The sequence below is a fragment of the Dermacentor variabilis genome, chromosome 1 (assembly GCF_050947875.1).
Source record: "Dermacentor variabilis isolate Ectoservices chromosome 1, ASM5094787v1, whole genome shotgun sequence".
In the NCBI taxonomy this organism is placed as follows: domain Eukaryota; kingdom Metazoa; phylum Arthropoda; class Arachnida; order Ixodida; family Ixodidae; genus Dermacentor; species Dermacentor variabilis.
The window spans coordinates 144817339-144837190 of record NC_134568.1 but is presented as its reverse complement, the minus strand read 5'-3'; the positions used below and the strand labels follow the sequence as shown (position 1 = coordinate 144837190).

The 19852-nt window shown below is 46.5% G+C and overlaps 1 protein-coding gene across 3 annotated transcripts in view; it reads right to left on the bottom strand.

Moving 5' to 3' along the window:
• Nucleotides 1–19852, bottom strand: part of LOC142585952 (large proline-rich protein BAG6) — a 238728-nt gene that overhangs the window by 163323 nt on the left and 55553 nt on the right. For all 3 annotated transcript variants that reach the window (XM_075697086.1, XM_075697094.1, XM_075697101.1), the window contains exons 9-10: nt 12413–12638; nt 1766–1916 (exon numbers count right to left, since the gene is read on the bottom strand). In XM_075697086.1, the coding sequence (XP_075553201.1) occupies nt 1766–1916; nt 12413–12638 (377 nt within the window). The remainder of the gene's footprint in view (nt 1–1765; nt 1917–12412; nt 12639–19852) is intronic.

Sequence of the window (19852 nt, the reverse complement as noted above, 5' to 3'; positions counted from 1 at the left end):
CTATGAGTCTATAATGAAACTTTCATTAAGGTTTCTCAATAAACAAAAAGTAGGTATCCGGGGGTAGCTTCCCCCCATAAGCACAAGTAATCTCCTCTATGTTGTCCTTGGTGTCAGTGTTTGTTGGCTTCTTAGGATATGACTAATAAAAATCGGGCCCCTCGGTTAACCGCTTTTCTATTCGTTTATCTTTACAACAATCACACAGTTTCTGAGGGTTGAACAAACTTAATGTTCGCTTGTGCAAGTACGTCGGCAGCTTGCACATCGGCTAAGCGATGGATGCCGCACTCCAAACTCGCATTGAAAGGATTCCTAACATAATGAACTTTGTCCTTGATGGCGACACACCTCAAGGGTATGGAACTTGGAACGCAGACAACCTGTTCATCAGATGTTGGCACTCTGGCCTTGCATCACGTCACCCACGAATACCAATCAAAGCATGCTGTTTTCTGTGAACTGCAATGAGATCAGTGATCAGGATCATTGCGGCACCCTGTGGTGGCTGCACTATCTATACTACTCAGCAGACACACCTACCACCCACAGATGAAGGGCTTAATGGAGCGACTGAACCGAACAATTACTGAAATGGTGGCAATGTATGTGTCCGCCGGCCACCAGGATTGGGACACTGCATTGCCTTTAGTGGGCTTCGCATATAACACATCAAGATATCAGACCACTGGTTATTTGCCTTTCTTTCTCGTATTCATCCGAAATCCTATGTTGCCCATGAAAACGTTGGTGCCTTCTTCCGTGTGTTCCCCTACAGAGTATGCTTGAGAGGCCATTGCCCATGCTGGCCACACACTTCAAGTTGCCTGCGCTCGCTTCAGCAAGTCCAAGGTCCACCAGCAATCAAGGTACAATAGCCATCACAGGATTACCCACTTTGCCCGTGGGTCCTTTGTCCTCCTCTGGTCCCCAGCACGCCGTGTCGGCCTTTCTGAAAAGTAACTGTTCGCGTACACGGGCACATACTGAGGGTGCCGTGAAGTGATTGACATAATGTACGAAACGGCTCCACTGTCTTCGTCCCCATCGGCTCAACCCCGCACCGACATCGTACACATCGTTTGCCTGAAGCCCTATCATGTCCCAGACACTGCTTACCCTTGTGTGCAGTGAACCTTTTCTGTGCCACCAAATTTCGACTGCACTGAGTCGGTGTTTTCACAACCAGAGGGTAACGTTACGAGCCACTTATCCTGCGTATGAAGAAGATGTTTCGCTTCATCTACAAATGCTGGTGCATACACATTAAGATGTTGCATAGCAGACGAGAAAGAGGACGAGCTGTGCCCTGGCCCGCCATCTTTGTTTTGTGGTGCCACTCACTGCCACTATGTAAATATTGTAGATAAACCTTTTTTCACATCTCCCTGTAATAATATTTTCCTGCCAATGGCAAAATCCGATAGCGTTGTAGGAAAGCTGCTTTCGGGTGCCAAAATGGACACACCATTATAGACATGGATGCCACAAATTTAGGGCACTTTCGCACTTCTTTTTTCCACCACAGCTGACCCTACTCCTAGTAACCACCGTGCTTCTGAAGGATTTAGGCACTGCAGAACTTTTTTATAAGTATGTACTTATAGGGCTGAAAAATTCAGATATGCCTTCTTTTTTTTTTGCAATTTCTGTTTTTGATAAGACTTCAATCCTCTCCTTCAAGCTTCCATTCAATATTGCAAGAGCAGTGGCATTAGGAGCCAAGTTTTGTCAGGCAATAGGTAGCACACAAAAGAGTGCCTACCCGTATTCTCTCAGTGGCCTAGTGCTGGTGTTAGGTTGTCCACTGCCCTGCTGTGTTGTACCAGAAGGCACAGAAGTAGTTGGTGCCGATGGCTGTACAGGCGCTGCTCCAGCATCAGCAGCTGTAGACTGGATGGGTGACTGATGCTGACCTGCAAGTTTATCATTGTACTTTATGTTATACATTTTGATAGCACAAAACGAGAACATTTGGTTATCCACCTCCAAAAGATGCAAACATGCCTTAACACAGATACATAGTAGTAGCACTTACGAACTTCCCAGGGGATCTGGGTCCTCTTCTATTGTGTAGTTTTCTATACGGCTTACCTACATCCCCTTTTAATAGAACTGTTCGTCTGTCTAATTGGTATTTGCTGAACATATTTTTGGGTTGCAAATTAAGTCGCACACAAAAGGAAGAAACAGACGACAGCAAAGACTGCACTTCCAACTAATTTATTTTGGGTGCTGACACAGGACTAAATAGACAAACACGCATGTGCAGGCTCTTCAAACTTAGGCTATCCAGCGGTCGAAAAATCACGTCTACAATTGGTGTAGCATAACAAATGTATCACTGATACAGCCTGAGCTTTTCTTTTTTATATAATAAGCTTCCATTAGCTCGCATGCTGTCCGATTCTTACTTCTAACGAGAATCTTAAAGGGCCCCTCACCAGGTCTGGCCACTTTGAGCTGACAAGCGCTGTGGATACAATGCGCGCTAACCATCATATCTGCAAAGTATTACATCACTGTGCACCACGGAAAGAGCTGAAATTTCAAATCGAATGTCATTTGCCCTTCTCGCGGGCGCCGCGCTCCCAGCCGGAGAGTAAGTATATCGCATGAGTGCACCTACGTACATCGCACTGCTGCGATGTCACTCGTAGTGACACGACTTAGAGAATTCTTCAAGGCAACATCTGTTATTTGTGTAACCTGTTGCTTCAACAGAGGAACTAATGTTTAGAGAAATAATAAAACACAAACCGAAGAGCTGCGTGTTCTTGTTTCACTTTGCACTGCAGCAAGAGAGATGTACTTCCATTCTGTCTGCTTGTTCCCACGCCGTGCAGTCCCGCGCGCATACAACGAAAGTATGTCATTTTTCTACCATGCTCCAGCACGCCATTATGCTCTATGAACCGCTTGTGTCTTCCTTAGTATTCACGTTGAACTGACTTATATTGCTAGTCAGGTGTTCTCGCGCACAGCGCGCAAAATCGTGTGCTGCACGAAATGAGACAAGCGCAACAGCTCGTGTGCGATGCCGTCAGTACGCCACACAGCAAAACAGCGAGGAAAAGAAAAATAAAGGTGGGGCCCATGATGTATACATCACGCAATCCTCGAGCTCTGGTATGGGAGAATGCAGAGAAGGAATTTCACTTGCAGAGGCTAGAAGAGGGGGCAAGCGGAGAGAGTGTCTCTCTTGACAGTGGCCCTCGCCTCCTGAAATCATGGGTTTGAGGCACTGAAATATTTTTATCTTGGTTATATTTGAACCAATATCGAACATTCTCGTGGCAGAATGCTCCCCAGAGGGCACGTAACAACTTCCAGTGTATACTCGAATAACAGTGGCCCCCATACACAAAAACATGCACCCTGAATACAATAAAGCAAGACGAAAAGCACACACACAACATATTAGAACAATGTATGAAAATAATCCCACGTACAACACAATATACACGGACGCAGCCGCGTATTCGAACGTACACTCGAACGCCAGTGATGCCCAAAAGAACATTAGAAGGTACGCAGTGGCAATCGTCGACACGAAAGCACAGCAACAATTTACGGCATCCGTCAAGGCAGGTACTCCGGCGGCTGCCGAAACTTTCGCCGTGGCAATGGCCCTCGCTCACGTGGAACACACGCAAAAGAGCGTCACCATAATAACAGACTCACAAAAAGCATGTCGCCTTTTTCTCAGGGGCCACATGACCAAAACATGTCACTCAATAATACTGACGAAATTCGCCCATCATCACCGGATCCTATGGTGTCCAGGTCATACAGGCCTTGAGGGGAATGAACTGGCCTATTCACTAGCTCGAGGTATTATTAACCGGGCCGACTTGACTGGGACGGTCCCAGGTAGCCACTGTAATGACCCCAATCCAACGAATGCCCGGGAGATTCTCACTCATCAGTGAGCAACCAGAAAAAATACCCTCGCCCTCACCCACAACTCTGTGGAGAAGAAGCCGCCAGCTGGTGCAAAATTCAGACTGGGGTATTCCCCCACCTTAAATTACAGAATGCCATGTTCGCCACTCACTACAGGCCCGACTGCCCGTAGTGCGGAGGCATACCAACACTACAACACATTACTTGGGATTGTGAATCACATCCGTTTGATAAAACACACCACACAATGGAGCAATGGGAGGCACAGCTAACCAGCTCAGACCTGGCGGGACAACAGTCCTTCATAAAACAGGTCAAGCGGGCGGCCGAGGCCAGCGGGGCCTTGGACTAAAGGGTCTCCGACCACTCCACGTAAATCACTTAAGTCAATAAAAGTTCATCTCTCTCTCTCCAGTGTATAACCGAAATTTGCTATGTGGCCTGGTGAGGGGTCCTATAACAACTTGGAAATGTGGTTGACACATGCAGGCCGTACCGTGTGCTGGCAAATATGCCACACCATCTTTCATTAGATTTAGGTTGTGTTCCCTGGCTTGTTCATTTATACATCAACCGGCCTGTCTGATGTAGGACTTGCCACACGTAAGAGGAAATTAACAGACCACCCCCATGGCACATTTCCTGTAGGCTATGCCATGTTTCTTGCCACAGTTTTGAAAGCCGGACTCTTCACGAGCGGTTCTCGAGTACAGTTAAACCAGCTTGACGGGTGCAGAAAAGTCAAAGGGTACCCTATACTGGCCTGCCACCTTCTTGACGTTATGGTAGACCTTGTGAACATAAGGAATCGCTGCATGTGGTACAGTTCTAGCATAGGAAATCGTGTACACACACGATGCAGGCGTCTCAATAATCCAATCCAGCAACTTAAGGCAGCACGATTCCCTGACTCGTTGGTATATTCCTGGTATATTCTGGTATATTCTGCCTGGCATATTCCTCGTTGGCGTTGCATATTCTCCGTGCACTGGTGCAGTAGTGCTGCAGATGTTGCGGGGTGCCTTTTTCATTGGAGGTGCTGTTCTCGTGGCGAAGATTGCATTCATGAGGCTGACATAACGTGCAGCTTCTGACACTGTCGGGCCTGAATCGCCTGTGCTGTCACTTTCCGTGTCGTCCTCATCACTGTCGCGAGGCGACACTTTGGCACCAACAGAGGCAACAATGGCGAAAAGTCCAACCTCGTACTCGATATCTCTTTGCGGTCGCAGCAGCGCTGCCGAGGAACTGCTTCGCATTCCAAATGCCACACACCGTAGTCAACAGTAGATCCCTATCGCGTACCAGCGCCGACATCTTTGTTCGATAGCATGAACGACGTCTTTTTTGAGTTTCGGCATGACGCGAGTCTATGTTTGTACGACGCCACAACGCTCTCTGGCACGGCGCCGAAATGATGTTGATGTTATGTGGCTTCACGCGCAAACACACAGGGTGCTTGGAGGCCGTTGTTCTGATCCATGGCTCCGATTTTCTGCATATTTTATATAGAGAAATTCAATTACTTCAGTAGCTTCCTTGCACCACATGGTGGGCCTGGGTATGGGTGGTTCGAAAATCTTTTACCAAAACAACGTCCGATGATGCTGGACGCCGTATGCCGACACGGGATGCCGACGCCGGATTTTCTGCAACGTGGAGCCCTTAACAACATTGCGTTAAAAACTAGCATCAAGCTTCCTACAACAGCATTCCATTTGTGAGCATGCTGACTGGTGAAGAGGGCATCACATCACTCAACCTAACTGACCTGTACGCCGGAGGAGAGGACAGTTTAGACTTAATATGCGACTTCATGATCTCAACCACACTGTTTTGCCACATCTTTCTCAAGACTACAAGCAAGTGAACAAAAGCAATGCTTTGGTTTGTGGGGAGGTGCGACTCTCACGCGTCCCCTGATACGTTGTTTTTCCGCATAGCGCCCATCTCCTGTAATCCGGCTTCACCGTGCAGCCTTGGGCCCGCGGCAATCGGTGTGGTTGAAGCGCAGTACGAGAGATGGCGTGAGTGTTGCACTGCTAACGCCGCCTCACGGCGGTGTTACTTGGGCGCGGAAAGGAGAAGGCGCTTCCTTTTTGGCTGCGGGTCGGCGAGCGCAGCGGACGTCCCACGCGTGCATTGATCCATGCTTCTGCAAGACAGTCTCGCGTGGCCTCCTTCGAATGCGCCACCGTTCGTGTGACCGTACGCGCGAACGACCGGGCGTTAGGATCCAGCGTGGGGCGAACATATTCGCTCGTTATCCGGTCGCGGTTAGTCGGACTTCTAGATTTGTCGCACGCCCATCGGCATGTTTTATGGATAGCAACTCAGCTAGCAGGCATTGATCTATGAAAGGTGCAATAAATGCCCTTGTGATTGTTTGCACTACTGTGTTGTCGTTCCTTTGTCCCAAGAGCATGGATGGGAAGCCCTCATCTGGCTGCCCAACGTAGGCCTCTTGGGGCATAGGACAATAGTTTTAACAGTTTTGCTTCGTTCGAGACGTTTGAACTGAAGCGTAGGGCTAGTGTGGATTTTGATCGCCAGCGTTGGCGGCGTGCTTTCTTGAGCGAGGCGACAGTGGCTGTAGTGTGTTTGAACGTGTCAACATGCTAAGCCTTTTCGCAAGTGTTTTTTTTTTTTTTTATGACATTTGTCGGTATGAGAGCCACGTGGTCTATATCCTGGGAGAGCGAGGCTTAGCGCCCACGGAGCATTGGCAAGCCTGAAGCGAGTGAGTACGGAAGCCTCGTGGGTGGTCCGAATTTCTTATGTAAATAGCTTTTTCTATCTCTTTGACTCTGATGAAGTAGTGGCTCTGGGAGCCGGGTGGCCGCGGGCCATGGGTGCCGCTACGGGCTGACTGGTATTGCGGCCTAGCACCGGGCACTTCGACACCGTCTAGGACGGTGGGCGCCGTCAACTCGGATGCTGTGTGCACCAAGCGGGGTAGGACTACCTAACAGAGCTGACGTCTCCTCGCGGCTGCCTGTTTTGTGCCCATTTTGGGTGTAGTTTTTTTGGATGCCGGTTGTTGTCAGGGTAGCGATGCTTTAGGCCTAAGGCTTTACGAAGCTGCCTGTTGCACGTGGAGGGACACAACCTGGCGGACCGTGGTGTTGAGGTGTGGCAATTTGCTTCCCTCATTCTAGTTAGCCTCACACGAATTGAAATTACTCGTTCGACTCAAGGAAGTGAGCTTTGTTCAAGTGAACTTAGCATCTGAGTAGCCGCCCAATCTTTTGCTAGCCGAGTTGAACATTGTACCACGTGGGCGATGCGCATGCAGAATTTCTCTCACTTGCACTACTTTAGTGTTTGCCGAGTGCGTTGAGTGTACGCAGCATGAGCGAAGTCACCCCTGGTTTGTTGTTACCTGCACATCGTCTGCGCTGCTGCCATGGACTACGATCGAGCCACCCCGGACAATGGTGATGTGGCCAGTTCGGCGCAGCGACTTCGGCGGCGGCCTGTATCCAGCTCGCAACCCTCGGCGGCGGAGAAAAGAGCGGACGGTCACCGACAGCTACCACGGCTCTCGCCAGCAGGGTGCGCGTGCGACGCTTGCTCAAACTGACTACTGCGTCGTCGTTTCCGGAGTCCTGGCCTGGAATCGTGCCGTCAAGTCTGCAAAGCTGCTGCTGTGACCGGCGGACGCCAGCACAAGGACGTCGGCTCGCATGCTATGGACAGCGTGTGGACATTTCCTCAGCGCGGCCACTGTTGCATGTACTACTTTGTTTGTGAAGCACGCGTTGATGTTAGACCGTGTGACATGTTTCGCCGGAATATGTAGTGATTTAACTCTTTCGCTACTGCGCCTATTCAAATCGATTAATTTGATCGACGCATTTCAAGTTCAAATTCTCGCGCTCTCGCGCGGCTTGAGAGTGCCTAGCACCATCTAGGTTAGAAAGTGGGAAGCACACATTGATTTCCACCATGTTTTGTTGGGTTTTTTTGCTTTCCAGTGCGTCTCTGCGCGCCGCAAAAAGTTTAGGATTGTCAGGCGAGCACGTCGATAATGGCGTCGTCATCACGCGCAGACGCTTTTAAAAGACGTTGTGTTTCTCGCCAATCGAGTGCTTCTGTAGCTGATTTTGCAGATGCAATCAGTAGTAGTGAGCCTGAAGATGTGGACACATCAGAATTCAGCACCAAGGACGAGGATGCATCAACTCAAGCCGGAACATCTAGCGGGTGAGTGTCAGTTCTATGTGCGGCGCACATTTCGATTACTAATGAATAGTTATGGGCAGTGGAGCATGTACCCACTGCTATATTATGTATTTTCAGGGTCTCAACGTCATACGGACATGATTCCTTGCCAGCAGCTGTAAAGCGCGTGCAGTTTTTTCCGAGAAGAAACCCGGGGGTCGAACTTGGCGGCGCGCTCCGGAGTAATGCACGGCACTTCATATGGGCCGTCAATGTCTTCCAACTATTTTTCACGGCAGAGCTAATCAACGTTATATGTGAAAACACAAACAAATATGCATGGACGCATATTTTAGAGACGCAGACTTATGCAGAAAAGGACGGCTCATGGAAAATTTTCAGTCCGGCTGAAGTAATGCAATGCATCGGAATCCTGATATACATGAGAATTGTGGAACTGCCTCACCTCCATCTATACTGGAATACCTCGGAGTTATTTTCGGGCCTCATTCCTCCAAAGATTATGCCCAGGAGCCGATTTTTTTTTGTTCCTCGCTTTTTTTGGTGTCACGGACCCGAAGAAGACTGACCCTGTCCGCGATGGCAAGCTGCACAGGATCGCACATCTACTGCAGCATATGAATGACGTGTCAGGTCAGCTTTTTCAGCCATACAGAAATTTGTGCGTGGACGAACGCATGGTTAAATCAAAAGGACGATCGGAAATTCGGCAGTATATGCGTGACAAGGGGGTCAAGTGGGGGTATAAGCTATGGGTCCTCGCTGACTCAAGAACAGGCTACACTGTTCAATTCAATGTTTACACCGGGAAGCGAGAAACACCCAGCTCAAAAGGACTGGCTTATGATGTTGTAAACCGCCTTTGTGATGCATATTTGGATCAAGGCTACATTGTCTACCTTGACAACTTCTACACATCCAACTCCCTCTTTGAACATCTCCTGGAAAGGAAGACTCTCTCTTGCGGAACAACGCACAAAGATCCCCGTGGATTTCCCTCCCAGTTGAAAGACTCCACTTGGGAAAAAAAAGCAACTTGAGGTGACATTCGCTGGCTGCGGTGCCATGATGTGCTGTGCTTGCAGTGGAAAGACAAGCGCGCTGTAAACATGATAAGCACAGCACACACTGCCAATAATCACGTCACTGCAATGCGAAAAGTGAAGAGAGGAGACCAATGGACAAAGCTCCCCATCAGGAAGCCGCTTTTGATAGAAGACAATAACAAGGCCATGCTTGGTGTTGACAAATCCGGTAAACTTATTGCTTCCTATAATGTCTTGATGAAGTGTGCCAGGTGGTGGAAGACACTGTTCTTCCACTGCATTGACATTGCTGTCATCAACAGCTTCATCATTTTCCAGGAACACAGGGAGCATCACTCCGAGATAGAGGAGCTCTCTAGAAAGACTGGCTTTGACCAGCTTGCATTTCGAATTAAGCTAGTAAACCAGATTTTTGGGTTGGACGACAGACGTAGTCACCCTCCACCTCCTCCAAAGAAGTCTGAGCAGAAGCCCCAGGTGCAAGAAAAGCGCCGTAACTGCAAGCTCTGCTATGAAAAAAAAAAAACGAAGTAGAGATGAAGACGGCAGTTTTTTGTGAGCCATGCGGTGTACATCTCTGTTTCATCCCAACAAGGGACTGCTTTGGAGAATGGCATGCCACTCAACCACGCAAACTTTTTTTTTGTGGAAAGAACAGCTTTCTGACAAACTTTCTGAAACTTATGTTATTTCTTTAGGACCATATAAAGCTACAAAATCTATATCTTCAAATTTTTTTACCCCTGATATTTTTAAAGTTGTGCACCTTTTTCAAGCAGAGCGACATCCTCACTGTATAAATTTTTACATTATAAACATTTTTTCATTAATTTGTGTAATAAATATATATGCAACATTGATGTTATTGAATAGGAAATTCTTTTAGCTACATTTTGATACCAAACAATGTAAATAAGGCATTCGTGCATAGCCACCAAAAAATATTTCTTTCTACCTAGTGAAACCTGCCCTCTTTCGCCTGGTAGCGAAAGAGTTAAGGTTGGGGGGATGTGAGGAGGCGCGACTCTCCTGCGTCCCCTGATACGTTGTTTTTCCGCATAGCTCCCATCTCCTATAATCTGCCTTTGCCGCGTGGCCTGGAGCCCGTGGCTGTCAGTGTGGTTGAAGCTCAATACGAGAGACGGCGCGAGTGTTGCGCTGCTAACGCCGCCTCTTGGCGGGTTTACTTGGGCGCAGAAAGGAGAAGGCGCTTCCTCTTTGGCTGCGGGTCGGCGAACGCCGCGGACGTCCCACACATGCATTGATTCATGCTTCTGCAAAACCGTCTCGCGCGGCCTCCTTTGAACGCGCCACCGTTCGTGTGAACAACCAGGCATTGGGATCCAGCGTGGGGCGAACATATTCGCTCGTTATCCGGTCGCGGTGAGTCTACTTCTAGATTTGTCGTGCAACCATCCGCATGTTTTGTGGATAGCAACTCGGCTAGCAGGCATTGATCTATGAAAGGTGCAATAAATGCCCTTGTGATTGTTTTCACTACTGTGTTGACTACTGTGCACTGAGAAAACCAACAAATCACCTCGCCAATGAAAGAGAGTATAGGCAACAATGCCTATGTAGAAAAATGTAAACAGAGACACCATGCACATGGTCATGTCCAAAAAATCATGTGAAACACCAGATGGTGTCCAAAAATGTAAAAGGTATGAAAATAGGCGTACTTGGTAACAAACTCAACAGCAAAGGTTCATCTGGTGTAAAGTGATACTGCTTCACATAATAAGTTATGTGGAGCAGCATCACTCGACGCTACACGAACCACAGCCTATGCACTTTTATTCAGCAATTTTGAAATAGCCTATCAGCTTGCAATGAACTTATTTCTTTCAATGTCTGTAAAAATTTGTTCTGGAAGTTAAAAAAAAAAGAAGCCGCCGTTTCCTCACACAACTGAGCAGCATGCACCGCCTGTCAGTGTGGCCGCATGCTGCTGCAGCATTTCACCGCCGCCAGCGCGCCACATGCATTTTTCCTCCAGTGCAGCTGGAGTTTAACACATTGTTCGTGGGTCGTAACATTAGTTAAGCTAGTACACTGAAATATAAGCTATGAGCTTTAGAAATACAAGTAAAAGCACACTTCTGCAGTCATATCCAATTTCAGGTGAAAATGCGATTGCAATAACTGTATGAAAATACATTGCTTATATGGGGCATTGGCCGGGGAAAAAAATTTAGAATAAAAAATAAGTATTACACCCAAATAAATATATTATGCAGAATTGTATCGATCAGTTTACAACATATGCAGTTCTTCAATGCACCTCTTTTACGTTTACATGGGTGACAGCAGATGCAAGGCTAGGTAGGCATCGATATTCAAACAAAATATTTGATGCAGACTTGGAGCAATGGGTATGTGCCACTTTGTCTGTGCAAGTCTTCAATGAACCTTTTTGATGCCAATGTGGGTTAATGGGCATGTGTGCCACTCTTCAATGAGCACCTTTACCGTCAAGTTGGGTAGCTAGGTGTGTGCCGTGGGAATTCACCACTCTACAATGACAAAAAAGATCGCTTAAATTTCTCCTCTGTTGTGTAAAACTGAACCTTTGTCACAAGGGTTCCTCAAGGACAGCAACCCTACACTTTAGCAGGCTGTTGCACAAATGCACTGGGTTTGTGCTGCTTTAAATGAATGTCTTTCACACCAACGCTTGCACCATGAATGCAGTGGGTAGGGGCCGCTCGTCAGTGAACCTCTTGTCAACTTGGGTCACTGAGTGTGTGCCAATGGGTGTGCGGTAAGCAAGGGAACAATTCTCAGCATTCACAGTTCAAGTTGCGCTATGCCAAATTTAACTTTCCGTTCAATTTTGTGGGGGGGAAAAAGGCAGTCATTAGAATCAGCTAAATGTCATAAGGAGACATTGTGAGCTACCATTATCGCTTGAAGATGTTCCTGGTGCAGGCCAAAAATAGGCATTTTCGATGGGAGATGTAGTGGGTTCAATGCATTCACTGTCCCCTAAGCTCTGCTGAGACATTCTGCCACTAACGGGGTCACTTTTGTGGTGTCCATAGAGGTCAAGCGCATGCGTGCTGACTGGTCAAGTTCAAATTATCTGGCAAAGGTCAACATCATGATGGAAATAATGAAGTTTCAGCCCATAGAAATGCATGAGTGCCGGATGGCACCTTCAGTCAAGATCAAATGAACTGAAAAATCTAATTAACCGGAGTCAAATTAATGAATGTTCACTGCACTGTAACCACACACACAAAAAAAATTCCTTTATTCGGATACCAACTTACTGGTAGTTGCAGCAGAGGTTACTGCTGGACTCTCTGTAGCTGTAGCTGCAGAAGTGCCAAACACTGATCCAGCTGTGACACGTGCAGCAACAACAGCTGCTGCAGCAGCAGCTGCCCTAGCAGCATTCACGATTCCCTCACCGAAACGGCCGGTTGACGATGACAATCCCAGGGGCCGAGATGCGGCTGCATCACTATCGTTGCTATTGCCAGCTGATGTGTTAGGCTGTAGGAAGTAGAAGGAGAATTGAGAACACAAATGATCCACTAAGCATCATAATCCAACAATATTTTGCACATAGAACAGTCTTATGATCAACTATACCAAAATGAGCGAATATTTTTGTTGCTCTTATATTTATAATCCAACAATATTTTGCACATAGAACAGTCTTATGATCAACTATACCAAAATGAGCGAACATTTTTGTTGCTCTTATATTTATCAAAGGCAACATGACAACCAACACAAGAGAGACCTGTCTACTGAATTAACAAGGGTCTACGTATGTTAATGGTAACTTGTAACTGCGAAAACCAGCATATGAGAAACAAGCTGCAATAGCACAGCAAAAGCTTCCTATCTATGAAAGTTGTTGCATAGGTGGCATGTCAAAATAGCTGCACAAGAGGAACTTAGCGTGCACCTACAGGTATGAACAACTTATCCCTGGAATCAGAAGCACCATTTACTGACAAAACTGCGGGTGAGGCACCCACCAGTTAACGAGCTATTTAGGTGCTAATAACGACAGATCATAGGTGACAAGATGCCTAAAGCAGGCCTCTGCAAAATCCCAGTTTAAATCTCTGCCACACGACCTGGCAAGGAGCACTGCATCCAACACCGGCCAGCATACACATCAAGTTGCCACTGCTGGGTCCATTTTCAAGCAGTAAAAGGGCTGGTCAAACCAACAGGAAGAGGTGCCACCACTGCCAACAGACCAAGAAGGGCATGAACATAAACTGCACATTAACTTCTTGGTGAAAGAGGATGATGGCCTGTTCTGTATCAAGAATGCTTCCAAGTGAGAGAGGAAAATGCTTTTGACGTCTGACAATGCAGTGCACAGTGCTACATCGCAACTTCATCACTGTATCAAAGGCAATCACGACAGTGAAAGTTATGACAGGTAGACGCGCTCAAGCAGGACTGGATTAGCCACAGCTGAGGTAGTGCTTCCATCAAGGCCAATGTTGATTAAATACAAAAATGTATTTACAGTCGAACCTCGATATAGTGATGTTGTACTAGGGGCAAAAAATCTTAGTTAAATCGCAAATCTCGTTAATTCGAGGCTTTAAAGTTTGTGCATTAAAAACAACTTCTCGAACTCCCACAGCATTTCTCGTGGAGATTATCTTATTAGTGAGTACTTAAACAAATTGCGAGAAGGTCGAGTCATGATAGTGCAGTTATGAGCACTAGTGCGTGCGGTGCAGATCATGCCGAGAGCAATGCATCAACTGGCCTCACGGTGTCCAAAATTTGCGTGTGTTGCGTCGAGAGGAGCCGTGAATCTTGGACGCCATAGCTGACCGTGCTTAGTGCCCACAGTGGGCATTTACAAATGAAAAATGAAAATGTAGAAAGGTCTGATATTCGTCCCGAGCAAAAATCAAAGTCGCCGTTTTGCCAGAAAGGCGGAGCATTAATGGCGATATAAAAAAAAAGAAATCATGGGGTTTTACGTGCCAAAACCACTTTCTGATTATGAGGCACACCGTAGTGGAGGACTCCGGAAATTTTGACCACCTGGGGTTCTTTAACGTGCACCTAAATCTAAATACATGGGTGTTTTCGCATTTTGCCCCCATCGGAATGCGGCCGCCGTGTCCGGGATTCGATCCCGCGACCTCGTGCTCAGCAGCCCAACACCATAGCCACTGAGCAACCACGGCAGGTGTTAATGGCGATAGCAAAAATACAACTACATGAAGTAAGGCTTCTGGCTTTATCGGTGTCACGCATGCCCAGGCAAACATTAACAGATCTAACTCCATGATCCCGAACTTGCAGAAAGATGTCGAAAAGAAGCGTAGTGTCGAATGCCCTTGCCGAGCACACGGATACAACGGGCCACAAGATCGACTGGGATCGCTCGAAAATTATCGGCCACGAAAGAAACCTAAAATCGCGGCTGTATCTGGAATCACCGGAGATACAAAAAACACGTCACATGCTCAATCGAAATGAGGGAACCCTCCCCCCGTCATACACGCGCTGCTTACGTCACGTTCTGTAGCATACATAAGCTTCCATGAACCTTCCGTCATCCCATTGTGAACAAGGCTTCCGTAGCGAAGCCGAAACGTCTTTTAGATTCATTCATTTTTTAGCACTTCTGTTGGTCAGTGTCCTTCATTTTATTTCTTCAATTGCAGTCACAACACAAGCAAGCACTTCGCACCATGTCTCGGAAACTTGAGATTATGCGACCGTCAACACTAGATGCGCAGGAACACCAAAATGTGCATGAAGGCACCAACTATTTCAGCTCGCCCTTTGCACTTTCTGCAGAGAGATTACCTCCAAAAGGCCCAGGCTCGGACGCACGCGAGGAGGAGACGCATGCGCCAGGAGATGGCAGATAGGTTCCTGTCCACTCCTCCCCATGCGTGCTTGAGCACATTAACCCATGTCCACTCACTTCCCATCCCTCTTGCGCAGAAGGAATAATGAGGTCTCGTGTTTCTCCTGGAGCTGCAAGCTGCCATGCACCCTGCGGCCTCCGCAAGTTGTTTACCAATGCGACAAATGGCACTGTGGTGTTTCCTGCCTGCAGCGTCTGGGCGCGTGCTTTGATGGCAGTTTTTCCGCGCAAAATTTTCACGCAGAAGGTTGCTTGAAGATGCTTTTGCCTGGGCCAACATTTTTAGAATTACTAGCCATACAGGCACCACGTACATGCTTGAAATAGCCGAAAGTTTCATTATATCGAAACCGAGTCGCAAAATTGCTTAAATCGCAAAAGAAATACATGGTTTTCAATGTAACTAGGATTGGGAAATTAAAATAGTTTGTTACATCGTGAATTTCGTTAAATAGAGGTACATTATATCGAGGTTTGACTGTAGTACCAGTGGCAGGAGAGGGTTTGACTGCAGTACAAATGGTAGGAGATAAAATTGCAAGTTGCTTTGGTGAATAAAATGGTGAGAAGTTCAGATACCTGACATTTTTTTTATTTATATTTTATCAAGGTTGACAATGAAAGTCTACTATCTTTAAAATTCCTCAATGATAACGCAGCAACAGATAAGCACTATACAGTAAAACCTTGTTAAGTCAAGCTTCGTTAATTCAGAAAATTGGATAATTCCGACTCATCCTCTGGTCCCAGCAGGTATATGCATTATTTACTGAAATTAAACCCATTCATTCAGACGTATTTGGACGTACATTGGTTAATTAGGAAAACTCGTGAAGCTCGGCAAGTGCCACAATAAAGCAAAAGCTGTGCTAGCGTCCAACCCAAATGAAGTGGAGAAGTCCGTATCACCATAGTCATTAGCAGCAATCGTACATAAACTACAGGAATGCTGAAATGCGTTATCCCTGTTTTTGCCTTTATTCTTGGGTTTACCCCAGCGCATCACACCATGTTGACCGCGTGCCTTCATAAATGCATAGCGAATTTTCTCTACTGTAACGCATTTTTCTTTCACGATTTTTGTCCCTTGAACTCGACCCTTATGTTACATTCAAATAACGGTGAAATTTGTAATTTTAAAACAAATATCCTAAATTCCCACGTGTTTAGCTTTACGTTGGCAACGTGCACCTTTACATCTCAATCCAATCCATAGACAAGTCGACCAGAGTCAAGTGTTCTTTGTTGGAATCGACATCATTCACACTGTACTTGTGACTGCAGTACCCTGTGGTATTTCGTGCTCTGACTCCACTTATTTGTAACGTTATGGTGATGTAGCAAATTCAATATGACGATCGCTTCAAGAGACAAGCAATTTTCATGGCTGAGGATGGAGACTTCGCCACAGCTCCGCGACTCAACGTCAATGATTCGCAGATGGTAGCACCAGCAGGAGGCCCTCTTTAAATGCGAGCCCATCAGAAGGGCTCTGTGGACCTTGTAGCGGCCTGGTACCATCCCTGAATGAAATAGTTGTGCAGCCTCTTAACACTTTCCTGTCCGCGCCTATACCTATCGATAGCCTGTTACCAAGGGTTTCAACTTCAAATTTTGCCATGCTCGGGGCGCTTTCGGGCAGCTAGCATCATCCAGCGCATAAAAGAGGAACTATTTTTCTAGTTTTGCTTTCGTGCTTCTTTTCGACACTGCTGGGGGGATTTTTAAAATGCCTTTCAGTTGGGCGTGGCGAGTGCTTGTAGCTTCCGACATGATGTTGACATCGCGTGCAGATGCCCTTCACAAATGTTGTACACAGACGAATTCAGATTAGTCTCCGTCAAACTTTTTTGATGGTAGTAGCAGCATAGACTCGGAAGATGATTTTGATTCATCGGATTTCAGCACTGATGGTGAAAGTGAGTCAAACAGCCCCAGAACATCAATAGGTATCCGCCAGCAGGTTTCGTTTTCTACTCTGAACCGTTTCGTCACTGTTGCGCTCAGATATGAAGATATCCGGTGCGTTCTAAAGGGTCATAGTTCTTATCTGCAGGGTGTAAATGCCGTTTGAGCAGGGCCACATGCCGGTGGCGGTGCAGAGAGTGTAGCTTTACGCAAGAAGGCAGCCGGGAGTGGACCTCAGCATTGCGCAATTACTGCGCTCCGCAGTGGCACATGGCAGTTCGTAAGAGCCGCTGCACAAGCACGATAGCCACTAGAACTAAAATTTTCCTTCTAAAGAAATTTTACAGATAGCAAGCTTCCATTTCAGTTATCATAATCTTAATCTCAAACAAGCTGGAAGATGACGTGATTTTGCGCTATCATTTACGGAGATAGTTTCACTTTCATGAGACAGCTTGCCTCAGCACTGAAACCTTTGAAGTATACGATCAAAAGTGCTCCTGGCACTGATAACAAGCTTGGCACAGCACTAAAGGCACTTTTCGGGGATACTTTCGGTGCTGAGTGACGCGAAATTTCGCCAAAGTGAAACTATCTACAAAAGGGATCGCCCAAGGAAAGCTCTCTCCACCTCGGACAACAATAAGTGAAGAGAACTTGTTTCCGAATTCTGATTTCTTGAATAAAGGCACCATACCATCTTCCGTTCGTCTCATAGTACATTTGTGGTTTTATTTCTTTTATTTCGTGCGACTGGAAAGTACACCCTTTCATTACAATCCCAGTCCTGTGACATTTGAATAAATACAGTAGTCTCTGTCCATGACAGCGTTGATAGTGACTGCAGTTTCATCCGCAGCGATTGCGGCAAGCAGTAGTTTTGTTTTGACTCTATGCACGCATCAACCGCATGCCCCGAGAATTGCGTGGTGATCAACATCCACAATCGCATCCATAGCAGTCACTGTTTAATTCACCGCAGTTGCGGAAAACACAAGTTTCATTTTGACTCGGGCCTATGGCTGCGCGCACAATGTCACAAACATGAAGAGTGCTGGCTATATCTAAAATATCGCGGTGGACGGACGAACAGTTGGCAACTACCTCACTGGCAAAAAAAATTGGGACATGTGCACAGTAGTTAAAAGCATGTCACGAGGGAAGATGCACGCCATGGCCACATTCCGATGGAAGTCACAAGGCCTTCCTCATTGCAAGTGCTAATCAGTCCCGAGATGAGAATTGAGTCCACACTGCATTTGTGCAAAATACAGTGAAATCTCGATATAACAAATCCCATAGGAGCACTGAAAATCGTTCGCTATTCTGAAAGATCGTTACAGTGAAAGCCCCGAAATCAACCCTTCCGCCTTTCAACCCACCAGTTCATAAGTTGTCACCATTTGAGCCATCCACGAAAACGTCACTGTTGGCTCTCGGCCCGTGTTGTTGCTGTTGTCCATAGATTCTGGAGCACGACGCGCACAAAGCAGACGCTGATGCTGACAAAACTGACAAAAAGGAAGCTCCATGTCACCTCCAAACCACAATGTTTCTTGTTTGTTTATTTTCACCTTCTTTGCGTGGACACCCCAACTATCTCACTCAAGACAGACACCTGAACTATTCCAAAGCGCAAGCGCCTGTAAAGCGTGTAAAAGACCCCATCCGGAAAGTGCAAAGTGCGACCGTGTGGCATCCCCTCAAAACGGAGGTTATATTTCTCCACGTGCGTGGCGTAGTACGGCCGCAGAAAGAAGCGTGAAAGAAACAGGCGTGCACAGAGAAAAGGGTGAAAGAAGGAAGAGACGTGCCTCCATTGCTAGGCGACAATTGCCCGGGCAGAGCATGCGCTTGCAAAACATGATGCGTTGTTGCCCCCGGAATGAAGTTTTAAAAATTCACTTTTTTATTATTATTATTGAGCGCTGTCTCAGGTTTTCCGAACCCGTGCATCAGGGCGTTTGCTTTCTGCGCCTTGTCCTCTGCTGCTAGCATACTGTTTCAGCTGCTGTGAAAGACTCATGGAAATCTAAGAATCCCCAGATTTCAGAATATTAGTTTGAAGTACTGAGGCGTCAACATGACAAGAAAACTGAATAATGATTGTTATTCTGAAAAGTGCAGTATTATGAAGTTTGTAGGAATTAAACATGTTTACATTGAAACCACAAGAAGGTAGCTGGGCATTTCTGAAAAGTTCGCCAATCTGAAAAGTTTGTTTATGTGGTGTTCATAGTAACAAGATTTCACTGTACAGTAAGACCTCGTTAATTCAAATTTCACGGGACCAAAAAAATTTTAGAATTAACCGAATGTCAAGTTAGCGAGGGTATCAAGGATACAATAAACAAATGCTTACTACGTCCACATGCTTTTTACTTACTGGATGAACTGGCAAATCCTGCTTCTATTTCGCACAAAATGTGTAGGGAAAGTTGAAATTCTTGTCATCTCAGGACTGATTAGGTCGTGCCAGACGCCATTTCGCAATCACAGTGGCACCACGCACAATCTGAAGTGGTCCACATGGTGCATCTTAAGCCCTATTATGCCTGCTCTTGAACTCTGTTATTTTGTTGTCTCTTTATTACGGGTGTTTGTTTTGCACTTTTGTGTTTGTTTGCAGGATCAGGACGATGCTTTTCAAGAGGACGGTATTGGCGTGTGTACTTGTTTATCTTTCACCGGTGCTCGCTTTCCACCAGCTAAACAATGTTAAACATTATCGTTGGGCGCAGGACACGCCTGCATGTATCAGAAGTGTCTCAAACGTTAATGTTTCTACCCGTTGTCTAATGTCACTGAACCTTTTGTGATCTGATTGAATGAGTGACGCGACTGGAAGACATGCAGGCACCAGCGATTACTCTGGAATTTTTGATGACTCATGTATAAAAGCCGATGCGCTTGACCCCCAGATCAGATTTTCGAT